At 42.5% G+C, this 18,621-nt stretch overlaps 1 protein-coding gene across 2 annotated transcripts in view; it reads left to right on the top strand.

Annotated features, from left to right (window-relative positions):
* Positions 1 to 14,208, top strand: part of LOC129826261 (leucine-rich repeat transmembrane neuronal protein 4-like) — a 36,180-nt gene extending 21,972 nt beyond the window's left edge. For both annotated transcript variants that reach the window (XM_055886792.1, XM_055886793.1), the window contains exon 3: positions 11,108 to 14,208. In XM_055886792.1, the coding sequence (XP_055742767.1) occupies positions 11,108 to 11,167 (60 nt within the window). In that variant the 3' untranslated portion in view covers positions 11,168 to 14,208. The remainder of the gene's footprint in view (positions 1 to 11,107) is intronic.
* Positions 14,209 to 18,621: the final 4,413 nt, after the last annotated feature.

The raw sequence follows: 18,621 nt of genomic DNA, 5'->3' as shown, positions 1-18,621 counted from the left end.
TAAGCCTCCCGCTTTGGGCTGGATGTGTCAATGTGTACTTCATATATGCATAATCTGTAACGGGTGTCGTAATCCTCCTCCTCAAACGAGGAGGGGAGAGAAGGATCGAAAGACCAAAATGCAGCGGGTTGTGAATACATAATGAATTTTAATAAACAAGACGAAACTAAACACACAAAGAACACTTGATACTTTACAAAACAACAAAACGAAGTAAACAGACCTGGACACGAACTTACATACAACGTGAAGAACGCACGAACAGGAACAGACTGTCAGAGCTGTCCCCACACCACCATAGTCACTCCCCGCTTCTGTATCCCCCTCCCAATGACCACCCTCCAACTAAAACCACCTAAATGAAGGGGCAGCACCGGGATAAGGGGCAGCACCGGGATAAGGGGCGGCAGGTCCTGGCTGAGGGACTCTGGCAGGTCCTGGCTGAGGGACTCTGGCAGGTCCTGGCTGAGGGACTCTGGCAGGTCCTGGCTGAGGGACACTGGCAGGTCCTGGCTGAGGGACTCCGGCAGGTCGGGGCTGAGGGACTCCGGCAGGTCCGGGCTGAGGGACTCCGGCAGGTCCGGGCTGAGGGACTCCGGCAGGTCCGGGCTGAGGGACTCCGGCAGGTCCGGGCTGAGGGACTCCGGCAGGTCCGGGCTGAGGGACTCCGGCAGGTCCGGGCTGTAGGGCAGCTCATGACTGTAAGGCAGCTCATGACTGTAGGGCAGCTCATGACTGTAGGGCAGCTCATGACTGTAGGGCAGCTCATGACTGGAGGGCAGCTCATGACTGGAGGGCAGCTCATGACTGGAGGGCAGCTCATGACTGGAGGGCAGCTCATGACTGGAGGGCAGCTCATGACTGTTGGGCAGCTCCTGACTGTTGGGCAGCTCCTGACTGTTGGGCAGCTCCTGACTGGCTGGCGGCTCTGGCAGCTCCTGACTGGCTGGCGGCTCTGGCAGCTCCTGACTAGCTGGCGGCTCTGGCAGCTCCTGACTGGCTGGCGGCTCTGGCAGCTCCTGACTGGCCGGCGTCTCTAGCAGCTCCTGACTGGCTGGCGGCTCTGGCAGCTCCTGACTGACGGACGGCTCTAGCGGCTCCTGACTGACGGACGGCTCTAATGGCTCGGGACAGACGGGCGGCTCTAATGGCTCGTGGCAGACGGATGGCTCAGAAGGCGCTGTGCAGACGGATGGCTCAGAAGGCGCTGGGCAGACAGATGGCTCAGAAGGCGCTGGGCAGACAGATGGCTCAGACGGCGCTGGGCAGACAGATGGCTCAGACGGCGCTGGGCAGACAGATGGCTCAGACGGCGCTGGGCAGACAGATGACTCAGACGGCGCTGGGCAGACAGATGACTCAGACGGCGCTGGGCAGACAGATGACTCAGACGGCGCTGGGCAGACAGGCAGTGCAGAAAGCGTTGGGCAGACGGCCGACTCTGCCCTGCTGAGGCGCACAGTAGGCCTGGTGCGTGGTGCCGGAACTGGAGGTACCGGGATGACGGCACGCACTTCAAGGCTAGTGCGGGGAGCAGGCACAGGGCACACTGACCTCTCGAAGCGCACTATAGGCCTGGTGCATGGTACCGGAACTGGAGGTACCGGGCTGAGGGCACGCACCTCAGGGCGAGTGCGGGGAGAAGGAACAGTGCGTACAGGGCTCTGGAGACGCACAGATGGCTTAGTGCGTGGTGCCGGAACGGGAGGCACTGGGCTGGAGACACGCACCATAGGGAGAGTGCGTGGAGGAGGAACAGGGCTCTGGAGACGCACAGGTGGCTTAGTGCGTGGTGCCGGAACTGGTGGTACTGGGCTGGGGCGAGGAGGTAGCGCCGGAAATACCGGACCGTGTAGGCGTACTGGCTTCCTTGAGCACTGAGCCTGCCCAACCTTACCTGGTTGAATGCTCTCCGTCGCCCGACCAGTGCGGGGAGGTGGAATAACCCGCACCGGGCTATGTAGGCGAACCGGGGACACCATGCGTAAGGCTGGTGCCATGTAAGCCGGCCCAAGGAGACGTACTGGTGGCCAGATATGTAGGGCCGGCTTCATGACATTTGGCTCAATGCCCAATCTAGCCCTACCAGTGCGGGGAGGTGGAATAACCCGCACTGGGCTATGCACCCGTACAGGAGACACCGTGCGCTCTACTGCGTAACACGGCGTCTGCCCGTACTCCCGCTCTCCACGGTTAGCCTGGGAAGTGGGCGCAGGTCTCCTACCTGCCCTCGGCCCACTACCTCTTAGCCTCCCCCCAAGAAATTTTTGGGTAGTACTCACGGGCTTTTCGGGCTTCTGTGCTAGACGCGTCCCCTCATACTGCCGGTTCCTCTCTCCGGTCTCCTCCGCTCTCCGAGCTGCCTCCAGCTGTTCCCATGGGCGGTGATTCACCTCCACTTTAGCCCATGGTCCCTTTCCTTCTATGATCTCCTCCCAAGACCATAAATCCTGCTTCATGCGCTGTCGTTGCTGTCCATTAACCCGCTGCTTGATCTGGGTTTGGTGGGTGATTCTGTAACGGGTGTCGTAATCCTCCTCCTCAAACAAGGAGGGGAGAGAAGGATCGAAAGACCAAAATGCAGCGGGTTGTGAATACATAATGAATTTTAATAAACAAGACGAAACTAAACACACGAAGAACACTTGATACTTTACAAAACAACAAAACGAAGTAAACAGACCTGGACACGAACTTACATACAACGTGAACAACGTGAAGAACGCACGAACAGGAACAGACCACAAATACCTAACGACAATGAAACAGTCCCATATGGTGCGCACATACACTGACACGGAAGACAATCACCCACAAACAAACAGTGAGAACACCCTACCTTAATATGACTCTCAATTAGAGGAAAATGCAAAACACCTGCCTCTAATCAAGAGCCATACCAGGCAACCCAAAACCAACATAGAAACGGAAAACAGACTGCCCACCCAAAACTCACGCCCTGACCATCACACACATAAAAAACAACAGAAAACAGGTCAGGAACGTGACATAATCTATGAGCACAGTTACTGTTCTACCTCAATTAGCCACGAAATCCCTAGTTTGAAAGCAACTGTTTTTCACAAAGCTGTGCTTCGAGTTCTAGCCAACGAATGAGTTTCAGCCCCTCGCCATTTGAGTGACAGCTAGCAAGATGCACACACAGCAAAGCGAGAGAGAAAGCAATGACATGGTGCACATGTCTGCACATATGTGACGTAGTATGCAATTGTTGGGGACCACTTTTGGCTCGTGAGTGCTAGTTTCAGATCTACTGGCTAAAAAGTATACAAGAGTACCGGAGAATCTCTTTAAACTGTTCATTCCATTTTTTTTTGTTGTGTGCATGCCTTATGCTAGATTAATCAGAGCATTGGAGTTTAGCTTTCTTACCCCTTTGCTCTGTAAATAATATGTGATGAGCCTGTGCTTGTCACACTGTGAGAGCACTGGTAGTGTAGCTATATGTTTAGTGCTGGTGACTCACCCAGAGAGTCATTCCTTATCCTCTGCAGCTGAAAGGGATTATTTTCTAAAGAAGGCATGTGTGGGCACCACTGTTTTCAAAATAATTTCTAGCTCTCAATGGCTTATAGTTAATCTTATCTTTTCACCTTTCTCTCTTTTCAATCAACAGCCTTTCTTGTCTCAGAGGACAGTGATGTTCATGTGCATTTCCCCAAGATATTCTGACCCATGTGTTTAGACACAGACAAGTTCATGACCTTGCCTACTGACCAACCATAGAGCCTTTCTAAGGTTTATCCAAAGGGTGATTCTTGACAGTGCATCTGACGAGCTGCAGATCCAGGTTATATCTGTATACCGTATTAGAGAAGCTTCTATCATAGGAGAGATATTCCCTCATTTCTTTGAACAAGTGGAGATCATAGTCAACCACAACCAGTGCTCTTTCAGCCAGAACAGAGGGGATTGCATTAATATTATTCCTTAGAAGTTAATGTTTCTACTGGTTATTTACTTATCATTTTGCACTTACTAAAGTATCTCTGATTTGCAACATTAGCTTGATATCCCATCCAGAGACAGCCAGCCTGATAAACCATAGAAATACATTAGGAAATGAAATGGTCTGTTCCTGGCACACTAATGTGCATTCAGCTGGTTTTTCTCCATACATACACTACAGACCTTCACCCCTTGTTTCCTCCGAAAGTATTGAAACCTACTCTCTTTCTTAGTGAGAGGGAGAAGGAGTACAATTTCTGGAGAATGGAAAACAAAGCTATTCCCAAACCATGTACTGTAATATTAGTTTCTCTGGATTTTAAAAATATTTTTTATATGCACAGCCCAAAACAAGTACCTTTATTTGAGCAATTGAATGGTTATTTGTAAAAACCAAATAGTCAACCAAATTGTATTTGAAAATATTTATTTACTTTCCAATATTTATTTCAAATACTATTTTCAGATACCTGGGTTAAATGGATGGGAATGTATTTGAGTCAAGTTGATTTCCAAGTGCATTCCAATATTCAACTACTTGTTTTTTTTAAATAAAGGTTATCTGAATATTTGTTTTTGAAATATATTGAAAAGTAATTGAAATACCTGAAATAGTATTTGAAATGAGGTCTGTATCAAATCATGTAAAACAGATTATCTGTCTTACATGATTTGTATCATTTTATTGTATGTTATTTTGGTATGATGAACTGAAATTTCACCCGCTATTCAGGATATTAATAATATTAATAACATTAATATTCATGTCAAAGGATTTTACTTATGTCGTTCAACATTTTGTAATATCATATTAACACTTAACTCAGGAATGGTTGGCTCACGCTGTTACAGCAATAAGCCGAGAATAGATTAACAGCATGTTCTTGCATAATTTCTGAATGGCACACTGTGATTTCTCACACTCTGTTAGTGCTCAATTTCAGACAGTGAGAGGGTAGGGCAAGCACAGCATGCAGGTCTCTCTGCCCTATGTTTGGACATGAAAAATAATTAGAGGGGAAATATAATTAATTTTGTCATAGCTTGTTGGAATTGCAAATGGCTGGTAAATGTGTATGAACCCTTCTATGGACATTCACTTTCCAGTACTGAGTATATGTTTTGCTGTTATCATTGTCCACATGGTGCGTCATGTTTGTTCTGAAATATTACATTTACATAAGTATTCAGACCCTTTTCTCAGTACTATGTTGTAGCACATTTGGTAGCGATTACATGTACAGTCTCGAGACTTCTTGGGTATGACGCTACAAGCTTAACACACATGTATTTGCGAGTTTTTCCCATTCTTCGCTGTAGATCCTCTCAAGCTCTGTCATGTGGGATGGGGTGCGTCGCTGCACAGCTATTTTCAGGTCTCTCCAGAGATGTTCGGTTGGCTTCAAGTCCGGGCTCTGGCTGGGCCACTCATGGACATTGAGAGACTTGTCCCGAAGCCACTCTGGCGTTGTTTTGGCTGTGTTCTTAGGGTGGTTGTCCTTTTGGAAGGTGAACCTTTGCCCCAGTCTGAGGTCCTAAGTGCTCTGGAGCAGGTTTTTATCAAGGATTTCTCCGTTCATCTTTCCCTCGATCCTGACTAGTCTCCCAGTCCCTACCACTGAAAAACATCCCCACAGCATGATGCTGCCACTACCATGCTTCACCGTAGGGATAGTGCCAGGTTTCCTCCAGACGGGACGATTGGCATTCAGGCCAAAGAGTTCAATCTTGTTTTCATCAGACCAGAGAATCTTGTTTCTCATGGTCTGAGAGTCTTTAGGTGCCTTTTGTCAAACTCCAAGTGGGCTGTCATGTGTCTTTTACTGAGGAGTGGTTTCCGTCTGGACACTCTACCATAAAGGCCTGATTGGTGGAGTGCTGCAGAGATAGTTGTCCTTCTGGAAGGTTCTCCCATCTTCACAGAGGAACTCTGGAGCTCTGTCAGAGTGACGATTGGGTTCTTGGTCACCTCCCTGACCAAGGCCCCTCTCCCCCGATTTCTCAGTTTGGCCTGGCTACCAGCACTAGGAAGAGTCTTGATGGTTCCAAACTTCTTCAATTTAAGAATGATGGGGGCCACTGTGTTCTTGGGGACTTTCAATGCTGTCTCAGAGCTCTACAGACAATTCCTTCGACCTCATGGCTTGTTTTTTGCACTGACATGCACTGTCAACTGTGGGACCTTATAAATAGGTGTGTGCCTTTCCAAATCATGTCCAATCAAATGAATTTACCACAGGTGGACTTCAATGAAGTAGTAGAAACAGCTCAAGGATGATCAATGGAAACAGGATGCACCTAAATTTAGAGTTTCACAGCAAAGGGTCTGAATACTTATGTAAATAAGGTATTTCTGTTTTACATTTTTTTATAAATTAGCAAACGTTTCTAAAAACCTGTTTTCACGTTGTCATTATGGGGTATTGTGTGTAAATTGATGAGGGGGAAAAAATCTTCAATTTTAGAATATGGCTGTAATTTATCAAAATGTGGAAAAAGTTAAGGGGTCTGAATACTTTCAGAATGCAATGCATATTGATGACAGACATCAGAATAGCACACACAATGAAGCAAAATCATCTGTCCTATAAGCATCGTTGGTCAGCTGGAAATAGGATGGACAGCATTAGAGAGAGTTCATTCCCACAGAACACCCTTTTGAATTATTTCACTGGGACCCTTTTAACTATAACAATGATAACTGCCATGACCTGCTTAATGAAATATTTATCAGTGTTTTGAAGATTGAGACTATTTTCATTACTATTTGATACAAAGACACCAGATTTATTGAGAGTGTGTCTTTGTGGGGTGTTTGTGCATAGTATGCTCAGTGACTTGTCTGGCTTCAGACATCAGAAAGTACCCATAATGAACCAGAGTAGCATCGATGGTCAGCTCCAGATCATCTGAGCATGCGTTGCCAACATTGATGAGCTGAAAATAGGATGAGCAGCGTTAGGGGAAGATAAATCCCTACATCTGAAGGATTATGTACATAAAACACTTCTCAAATAAAAATGTAATTACATAGTGAATTTCAAGTAAAGAAAATAGGATTTTTTTGAATCTTTAGAGCTTGCAGTATTACGATGGAAAAGTTGCTGTACTGATTTGGCTTTTCTTCAATTTTTTTATGGCAAGGCAGTTTAACAACTGGATAGATGTTAGACAAAAGCAACTACAGTATTTAGTTATGCATATTTACATGAAATGGAATGTCTATTAGTAGTTTTGAAATACTCAATTGATTAACATTAAAGGCTAAATCCTTACTTACTTGTGTGTGTCTTAGACTTGAACATAAATCATGCATTGATGTCAATGCATGCATGCCATTTGTGCAAATTGTTTTTTTTTCTGTTCATAGGATTCAGCCCTAAATTATTATTATCAAACTATTATCTGAATTGTTAGCTGAACCATGATATCCTGTGAGAGTGAAGTTACAACTTCTGTGGTCTTCCCTGTCCGACGCTGAGTCAAACTTTATCATCATCTTCCTAATTAGACTACCTTCACTTCATTATGCAGTCAATCTATGGAAGCACAGGCCCTTGGGTCATTAGCATGCCACTCAGGGCCCATGTAATGACCAGAGATGATGATAGCAGCCTGTCCATGCTCTATGTTTGGATCACATAGACCACTGAGTGAATTATCCAGCTGACGTGGAGAAGGCCCAGCCTGAGGATGTTGTTAATATGCCAACGTGGGCTCATGCTATCCACGGCAGTCAGAGATTGACGCTGGGCCATGCTGGCACACTGCAGCTGTCTGTATCCTAATGGGAAATCATTCTTTTTCAGCCTGACCCCAATTCAGAGCAGTGCAAAGGGGGAAAAACTTGAGTGAATGCTTTGATAAGCAATCCAAACCTAATAGCTTGGAAAATTGATTTAATTGCAGTGCACGTTGACCTAAGTGTTTATAGCCTGTTCTCTTTGGTATCCTCAGCACTACTCTTCTTACTTACGTTTGTCCGTCTTTTCAAAAAGGGACTAAAGGAGAGAGTGACAGAGAAGGGGCCTTCTTCAGGTTTTTGTATAAGTCCATTGATGGAGCTACAGAACTAGGATTCTATATTATATAATGATGATTAACTCCTAAACTTCAATTATTTATTTTTTACTTTTCCGCCTTCAGCTTTTCTGCAAGATGTTTGAATCTTGGTGAACAAATCTTGCTATATCCTACCTACAGTATGCAACTTGCAGTGCTTGGATTTAGTTATTTGATATGGTTTGTTATGATCATATCGGACATATCTTGACGAATGTACTAGTCAGTGTACTAGGGGACCAGAGTAGCCAAATTGTCAGTGTAAGGAGCCAAATTTGGGCTACCCCACTCAAATAAAATAAAAATAAAAAATAAATAATTTGAATTGAAATGTCTTACATTGATATAAAGAAAAGGAGAAGCTCAGGCTTATAAATAGCTATTAATAGAGAGAAGTGTTTTCCAGGGTGTTCATCTATCTAGGGCTATTTATGGTTTTGCTGTGTTATAATGTGAATCAGAGAAGACTTCAGCCACGTTCTGTTGAGGGAAGACGTCAAGAAGGCCTAAAGCAAACTCCTCTGTCTGCGCTGCTTAACCTTTAATGCATAGTGTTGGCTGCTGCCCAGGCTATGCTAGCCCTATGAGTCACGCCTTTAAAAGCTCCCACCATAACAGCCAGCTCCTTCCCAATATACCTGATTAAACCTGGATGGACACGCTCACCGGCGAGCCAAAAAGCCTTTTATTTTTCAAATATTCATTACTCAGACATGGATTTAATCCTATTTTCAGAAAGGGATTCAGGAAAGGAGATCCTCAAACTGACTACCACAATGGAGGATGTTTTTATAAGACAACATCAAATCGCTCAATCCATTACGAAGTAAAAGAAAAAAGTCTGTCTGGTCAGTGTTGTCTTGATTGTTTCTCCAATAGATCCTAGAGCTGAGGTCCCAGTGTTTTTGTGTTTGAGGACAAGAGTCAAGTGGTACAACTTAAATCCCATTTAGCTAAATGTCATTGTCATTTATTTCTGCATTAGTGCATAGTGCTAGCACATTATGGTTGTAAACATAGTTTGACACAGAACACATCTAGGATTTCTGATCAGTTAGGTTAATCGCAAGAAATTTAAGACCTTGTTGCCAAAGTATGTTGACTTGTGCCCCCCCCCCCACACACACTTTGGTGCTCTTCCCTGATAGTTGCCTCTAAACTGTTACAGTGTGGAGTACAGTATCTATACTCACAAAGCAACATGAACATTGACCAGATGCATTGAAATGTAGGTCTAATTAACACTAAGAAGTTCACAGTCCTATTGGGAAATCCAAGTTGCTGACCTGCCAGAATAGAGTCGTGGCAACTTCACATACTGGGATTTGCACAATTTGAAAATTACCGGAGACCAGGCCTGTTTTAAAGAGCTGTTTTAAGCTATGGCCCACTTCCTGTCTTGTGCTGTTGTTAACAGAGAAAGGGGGCAATTTGCTCAACACTATAGGGCCATAAGCTAATTTAAAGGCTTTCACACAGACATTTGGCTCTTCCCATTACACTAATTAGGAAACTTTTTCCTAAAACTAGTCATTCCGCTGACAATTTGTGTGAATCCTTCATAGATACAGACCCCCTACTGAATACATTAACATTCTGGGCATGGTTGTGAATATTAAGTTCCCCAAAGATTAAGCTAGGTTCAAGAGCTTGAAGACTGAAAAAGCTTGAAAACTGATTCAGGCGGTTATCAAATTATCAATAATGTCTCCACAACAACACTGTAAAGTGTATGTTCATATATTAGGTATTTTACTTCTAGTTGAAGAAGGTATGGCTTAATCCACATAAACTAATTCTGGGAACAGAGATCTAAAGCCCTCACCATAGTGCATTAACTTAGAGAGGAAATCTTATTGCAAACAAGATTATATTCTATTTATATTCTATTTACATTCAATAAACATCCAGATGTGTAAAGAAATAGTTTTGAGAGCTTAGCTGGGGAAGCGATAATCAATGCTATACAAATTCATTCAGTTTTTGTGGCCATGGCGAGGTTGACCAGCTCAGAAGTAAAAAAAATCTCAGATATAAAGCAGTGTAGGCTACAAAAGTCTCTTCAAATGATTAGCCCATTTTGTTTTGTTTCTGTTATGGTGTGTGTGTGTGTGTGTGTGTGTGTGTGTGTGTGTGTGTGTGCGTGCGTGCGTGCGTGTGTGTTTGTGTGTGGGGGGGGGTACTACTAACAGAATCAATTAAATATTGTGATATTAGTTTCAATATTTAATGCCACATTTATACCTTTTGATCTTATTTAATTAAACATAATTCACAGAACTGTAGTACATAAAAGTGAGAGAGGCTTTGAATCAGCAAAGTGCTTGCAATTTAACAAGAGCCCCCTGCTTAATGGAGTCAAGACTCCATTTAAAAGAGTAAAAGCAAGTATCTATGCATTCTTGCTTAAGGCTTTCATCTTACACACTGTATACTGCAGATCAGTTTAGCTGAGTGGGTGCCCTACTACTATTGATGGACCTGCATGCTACTGTTAGTGTATTTTGCACTGTGGTACATACAGTACATTTGTCAATTTTGTGTTTAGACTGAGATAAATCAGTTATGACCTTGCACAAATGAGCTCAGTGATATTCATGTGTTTTGTGCAGTAGAGTACAGTTATTGCATGCAATAATCAGATTTTTTAGGTTTACCAGAAAATCTGATATTAATTTCAATGGTCAATGACTAACAGATAAAGGAAACACTATGTTGGCGGTGTTAACTACATTAAAACTGACACAGTCTGCATGCTGTTCCTCTCACAGACAGTTTCATTGGATGTTGACGCAAAACCACACCTGTCCCTCAAATACACCGTAAACATTGTTTCAGTGAATCTGCAGTGTGGTTTTCCCTTGATCTGTGATTGTTTGAATTGGGACCGTATACTACTTTAAACTGGCCTAACATTTTGGGACTGTTCTCATTATGAGATTTTTGCATGCAATTTATCTGTACAGTAGCCTATTTCACTTTGCACCCTAACATAAAAAGTTGAGAGGATTTTTTTTAAACGTCTCTATCTTACTCTCTCTTTCCATCCCCCTATCCTTTTCCTTTGTTCTCTCAGGTACCACAGCAGTTGAGTGCCCTGGCGTTGTACAGGTATGAGCAGCCCATAGTGGACTAGTGCCAGGCCCGTGGGGCGCTGCACCTCAACATGGGCTTTGAGCCCCCCTTCCAGCCACAGGGCTGTCTGAGGCCACCGGGTTGCAGGACAGGTCATACTGCTGGTCTCCCCTCTTCGCCCACCGCCTCACTCACGCGCACGGAACCCCAGTCCCCCCAACAGTGACCTGTGCAGACGGGGAGACCAGACAAGCACTCCCCTCTCCATCTGGGCTACTGAGCATGGTGTTGCTATAGTACTGTATACTGCTGCAGATCGTGAGGGAGAACAGCTGCAAATCTGTACTGAGGAGTAACATTCTGACTGAAGAACCTGTTATTCATAGAGAGAATTAATTTTACACCTTCACTAATAAAAATGAAAATATTCATGAATGGAAATTAGAGAGCACTGTTACAAGATAGCAGAGCATATTTTACCCTTTGATATCCACTATTACTGAAAATAGTCCAATACACTATCACATTCCTTCTGCTACTAAAATGGTGTCCAGCATCATGAGGAGAAATGGAAATAATTACATGATTCATTACTCGCATTGAACTTATTGACTCAGTTGCTCACAGTTTTGGAACCTTCCCTGTGTTAAGTAAGTAATTAAATACAAAATGCAATAAATATAACTGGGGAAACAGTAGGGTGAGCAATGGAATAGCAGAACAAATTAAAAACTAACAGAGCTGAAAGGTTTTGTGCTGCTTTTTCAAATAACACTGCCAGTCAGAGATCTTATGCGTTTTCAAGTCCCCGTAGAGATTTCATCTCAATAAGTGAGCCACTCAAATTAAATTATTCACAAGGAGAAGAGAAAACTTGGTAAGTAATGGGCACACTGTTTTCATGTCAAGTGTACAGCTGACATTTCTTTGCCAGAGGTATGCATTTTAATGGAGATTTTTATTATGTTAGTGATTTTTATGTTCATTATAATACAATTCAATTTTGTTTTATTTATTTAGTACAAGGTGAGAAGTAGAACATTGATGAGTAATAGGAACATTGTTTTCATGTCAAGTGTAGGCTACAGCTGACATATTTTGTCAGAAATGCATTGTTTGTACAGTATTGTGTTGATATTGTTTATATTCATCATGATCATCCATCGCATTTTCATGATTAATGAAAATGTATTTTATATTTATGTTTTTAAAACATGCCAATCCTTATTCTGATTGTAAGATCCTCTCTGTCTCTCACATATCATGTGTACTTACTGAAAGGGAAACCTTTTAATGTGACCTCAGATCATGGCATTCACCAAGAGATCAGCAGTGAACTCTCTCACACTCTTAGAAAACAAAAGTGCTGTCTAGAACCTAAAAGGGTTCTTCGGCTGGCCCCATAGGACAACCCTTTGAGGAACCCTTTCCACAGAGGGTTCTACATGGAACCAAAAAGGGTTCTCCTATGGGGATAGCCGAAGAACCCTTTTGGAACTATTTTTTTTCTAAGAGTGGAGATGGAGAACTTTGTACAGGATGGTTTTGACTGAGACTCAGTACTGCTTAACAGCTTGAGTCAGACTTTCCAAGCCAGACTTTCCATAGCTGTGGCACAGTAGATCAACCATCTTTGATGTATCCCCTTTTCTCCCATGTCTGCTGTGACTGTTACAGTAACCATCTTTGATGTATCCCCTCTTCTCACCTGTCTACTGTGACTGTTACATTTACAGTAACCGTCTTTGATGTATCCCCTCTTCTCCCATGTCTGCTGTGACTGTTACAGTAACCATCTTTGATGTATCCCCTCTTCTCACATGTCTACTGTGACTGTTACAGTAACCATCTTTGATGTATCCCGTTTTAAACCCATGTCTACTGTGACTGTTACAGTAACCATCTTTGATGTATCCCGTTTTCCCCCATGTCTACTGTGACTGTTACAGTAACCATCTTTGATGTATCCCCTCTTCTCCCATGTCTACTGTGACTGTTACAGTAACCATCTTTGATGTATCCCGTTTTCCCCCATGTCTACTGTAACTGTTACAGTAACCATCTTTGATGTATCCCCTCTTCTCCCATGTCTACTGTGACTGTTACAGTAACCATCTTTGATGTATCCCGTTTTAAACCCATGTCTACTGTGACTGTTACAGTAACCATCTTTGATGTATCCCGTTTTCCCCCATGTCTACTGTGACTGTTACAGTAACCATCTTTGATGTATCCCCTCTTCTCCCATGTCTACTGTGACTGTTACAGTAACCATCTTTGATGTATCCCGTTTTAAACCCATGTCTACTGTGACTGTTACAGTAACCATCTTTGATGTATCCCGTTTTAAACCCAAGTCTACTGTGACTGTTACAGTAACCATCTTTGATGTATCCCCTCTTCCCCCAAGTCTACTGTGACTGTTACAGTAACCATCTTTGATGTATCCCCTCTTCTCCCATGTCTACTGTGACTGTTACAGTAACCATCTTTGATGTATCCCGTTTTAAACCCATGTCTACTGTGACTGTTACAGTAACCATCTTTGATGTATCCCGTTTTAAACCCAAGTCTACTGTGACTGTTACAGTAACCATCTTTGATGTATCCCCTCTTCCCCCAAGTCTACTGTGACTGTTACAGTATTCATCAAGCAGCTTCTTTTGGATGTGGTTCATGCTCATACGCCACTTCAAGGACACATATGTAAATAAGAATTCCCAATGAACTTGTTCAGTAGTATGAATAGGTGTCAAATAAAGTGTCTCTGCTTTTTCATGAACACAGTCATTTCCCTATGAAGAGGAGCAGCCTTATCTGAAGGTCAGAGCAACTTGAACATGACCTGATCTGGGTCTGTAGACTGGCTATGAGAGTGTGTCTGACATCATGTGAAGTCGGGCTACTTGCAATATTGGCTTGCTGTTTGAACAAGGTGTTATCCAGATTTCCATGGATTAAACCATGTAAAATATCAGCTTTAAACTGTCATCACAGGATAAAATGATATTTCAATTGATTTTCCGATCAATTGTTTTTTATGCTCATTGAAGAAGAAATGACTGTGAACATTAAAATTGCTTATTCATTTGTTTACTGGAATGTTGTTTTTCTTTTCATACCATGAAATTATACTGCTTATCATTTGTCTGGGAGTGTGGCTTTCTGCGATAATGTAGACCACCTGTAATACGGTGCTGAATGAGAACTTTGTTGTTTTTCATTTTCTGCATCAAAGCACCACATATCTGAGGAATTGATGATTGTAACAAAGTAAAGTCATTATTAGCTGATGTAACACCATAACACCGGGGCGGCAGGTAGCCTAGTGGTTAGAGCGTTGGGTCAGTAACCGCAAGGTTGCTAGATTGAATCCCTGAGCTGACAAGGTAAAAATCTGTCGTTCTGCCCCTGAACAAGGCAGTTAACCCACTGTTCCTAGGCTGTCATTGTAAATCAGAATTTGTTCTTAACTGACTTGCCTAGTTAAATAAAGATGAAATAAAATAAAAAATCTATATATACCTAGAGTAATCATCACATATTTAAACAGTATTGTTTGCTTTTGTAAATTGTGAGATTTCTGCCTGTATAGTGAAGAAGTGTGTGCATGAGACACCTTTCCAAATCCTATTCAAACTCAAAGACTGAAAAGCACAGTGTATTGAAAATGATTTATTGACTTTATAAAGCAATCAAATACACTGATTGAGCTCATACCGTTGGCATGCTCACAGTAGCCTACATAGAACCATTTATTTCACAATTATTCTTTACCCTCTGAGTTATTCCCATCCCAGGGACATATTCATTGACAATGCATAACAGCTATCATCAAGACAGAAGAATCTGATTCTCTCAGTCTTAAATTCGACTGAAAGACTCTCTCCAAGGCTGCCAACATCCTGGCTTGTCTTTGTTCTCGGCAAGAATAACAGTCTTTGTCCTTCTGAGACTTGATCGTTTCCAATTTCCTCCCTTTTCTAACTGTGGACCTCATTTTTAGAAGTGCAAAGTTTGCTGCATTAGCAAGAAGAGTGGGTTGGCTTATTTTTCAACCTGCTTTTTTATTTATCTGAACAACATATTGACGCTTATGTCTATACATTACATTCAATGGGAAAAGAAAAGTGTCACAGGGTTGACGCTTATGTCAATACATTTGCAGTCAACGGGAAAATATGAAAGTCAACTAATTGACACTTATGACAATATATTTCAAGTCAATTGGAAATGATGGTGATAAAGTTCCAATGGGTTAATTGGTGAAATACTTACACAGACAAACAGACAGATAGGCAGGCAGATAGACATGTCTCTCTCTGTTCTCTAATCCCCCCTCTCACTCTCTCTCTCCATCCCTCCCTTCTCTCTCCCATCTCGTATCTTTCTCTCTCTCTCCTCTCTCCCTTCTCTCTCCCCTCTTTCTATCTGTTGACCCACCTCTCCCTCTCCCATCTCTACCCCACCCTCACCATCCCCTACTCTCCCCCCTCCCCCTTCCATTCTCTCTCTATCCTTATTTCCCTCCCTCCAGACAGACAGAGAGATAGATAGACAGGCAGGTGGACATACAGGCAGGCAGGTAGGCAGACAAACCGACAGACGGGCAGGCAGGCAGACAGACAGACAGACAGACAGGAAGGCAGGCTGGCACAGACAGTTTTAGGTAATTTTTGTTTTATTTTTGAGACCTACTGTAGCTCTCTTTTTACAAATGCGCCCTGTATATACAACATAAATATACAGTACACATTATACCCAAACTATATAAATATATACAGTCACACATTAAAATTCAAAAACCTAGTCATGAGAATCACAAATACAACATCACAAATCACCCAGAAAAAAAGTTAAAACCCTCCACAAATAAGTCCCCAATAATTACTCTAAATTGCCCAAACGGCACCAGAAAATCAAGATGAAATGTATTTTGAATTGTGTTCCAGCAACACATTAAAGCTAAAAGTAGATTTCAAGTCAATAAAAAAAAAAATCCAATATCCTCTTCAAAATTCAGAATAACAATAATCTTAGTATCTATAACTGCAAGACCATTGTGTCCAATAGAGGTCAAAAATGTTTTGGGTTGATTGCCTTCAAATTTCAAATGCCGGGTCATGACAGTCTCTTGGTCACAAATATGTAACATTTGGGAACATTCAACCTTTTGGAAACCGCCCCTATGACCCCTACTAAAGTCACTTCCTGTAATCACAGGATCCTGGCTACGTTCTTAAAGACTTGAAACTCAGGGTATTTTTGACAGTGTTTTTATGTAACTGCAGGGAAAGAATAAAGGACCAGGTTGAGGATGAATTAAGCCACTTCCGGTTGCCACAGGAAGCTAAACCTAAACAGAGGGCATCCCTATAAGGTTATGATGGTTTGTGTGGAAGAATGGTTAGCTAGCTCAATCACAGTCCACGGGGGCATCATGGTTATATGACGGCTGTAGGTAATGCTTTTCTATGGAAGAAAATCCTTGTTATCTGTGGGGTCAAGTTTTAACTATGAAGAGTTAATTTTGCAGGCTTGTGTTCATCGGGAGTGTCTGTTGAACGATCCCATATGTGAATTTTGTTTCTAGCCTCAACCGTTCTGCCGACGTCACTCAAAAGCACATTAACTCTAGGTCAGGCTACAAGTGAGGCGTACCTTTCGGCCATGTAGTGGGGGAGAGGCGAATGAATACATTTTAATTGGATTAAGGTTAGGGTTACAGTGCATTTGGAAAGTATTCAGACCCCTTCACTTTTTCCACATTTTGTTACGTTACTGCCTTATTCTAAAATTGATTAAATAGTTATTTTCCCTCATCAATCTACACACAATACCCCGTAATGACGAAGCAAAAACAGGTTTTTAGACATTTTTAAAACTGAAATATCACATTTACATAAGTATTCAGACCATTTACTCTGTACTTTGTTGAAGCACATTTGGCAGCGATTACAGCCTCAAGTCTTCTTGGGTATGACGCTACAAGTTTGGCACACCTGTATTTGGGTAGTTATTCCCATTGTTCTCTGCAGATCCTCAACCTCTGTCAGGTTGGATAAGGAGAGTCGCTGCACAGCTATTTTCAGGTCTTTCCAGAGATGTTCGATCGGGTTCAAGTCCGGGCTCTGGCTAGGCCACTCAAGGACATTCAGAGACTTGTCCTGAAGCCACTCCTGCGTTGTCTTGGCTGTGTGCTTAGAATCGTTGTCCTGTTGGAAGGTGAACCACCCCAGTCTGAGGTCCTGAGCGCTCTGGAGCATGTTTTCATCAAGGATCTCTCTATACTTTGCGCTGTTCATCTTTCCCTCGATCTTGACTCTGTCCCTGCCACTGAAATACATCCCCACAGCAAGATGCTGCCACCACCATGCTGATGAGCGGTGCCTGGTTTCCTCCAGATGTGACGCTTGGCATTCAGGCAAATAGTTCCATCTTGGTTTCATCAGACCAGAGAATCTTGTTTCTCATTGTCTGAGAGTCGTTTAAATGCCTTTTGGCAAACTCCAAGCACTGTCAACTGTGGGACCTTATATAGACAGGTGTGTGCCTTTCAAAATCATGTCCAATCAATTGAATTTACCACAGATGAACTCCAATCAATTTGTAGAAACATCTCAAGGATGATCAATGGAAACAGGATTTACCTGAGCTCAATTTTGAGTCTCATAGCAAATTGTATGGAATACTTATCTAGAAGGTATTTCTGTTTTTTATTTCAAATACATTTGCATAAAATGCTAAAAACCTGTTTCACTTTGTCATTATGGGGTAGCGGGTGTAAATGGATGAAAAAAAAAAATATTGAACACATTTTAGAATAAATCTGTAACATAACAAAATGTGGAAAAAGTGAAGGGGTCTGAATACTTTCAGAATGCCGAGGGTTGAGGCCCTAACCATAGCTTCTTGTCCACTCCCAGCTCAACCTTAACAATAACCCTAACTCTAGATTAATGTCCACATCCCAGCTCAACCCTAAACCTAGCCTCAACCCTAACCCTATCCCTTGGTGTGATGTTTCATTATTTACTACATTATTTACTTATTCAATTATTTATCTATTTATTTTTTGATCCAGCTTGCATGCTTTATTATTATTTTTCCTCTTCTTCTTGTTTACTCTCAGCACTTAATCAACCCTTGTCTTCCTCTCATTGAACTGTCTCGGCCTCCATTGATCCCTCAGGCAAACAACCGCCCCCTGTTCCCCCACCCTCTCCAGGCCAGACTGACTTGACATATATATATGCAGACAGAGCAGGATGTCGTGTCTAGAACGGTTATGCTTTAAAGAGTGACAATTTGAGAAGGATCTCATCTGTTGAATTTGAAGCGTTGAAAGGTAATTCGTTCAGGGTTCTAAACCGTAGTACCTCTTCTTTTCTATAATATCTATATAGATGTTCGTTTGGATTAGGTTCTGCCTGTGGCTTGGATATTGTATATTTCTACATTTCTAAATGGATTGACACTTTTACATTGCACAATGCATGATTGCGCATGATGAAT

Source organism: Salvelinus fontinalis, chromosome 28 (assembly GCF_029448725.1).
Source record: "Salvelinus fontinalis isolate EN_2023a chromosome 28, ASM2944872v1, whole genome shotgun sequence".
NCBI lineage: Eukaryota > Metazoa > Chordata > Actinopteri > Salmoniformes > Salmonidae > Salvelinus > Salvelinus fontinalis.
The sequence above is the reverse complement of the archived record's forward strand: the minus strand, read 5'-3'. Positions and strand labels throughout refer to the sequence as shown.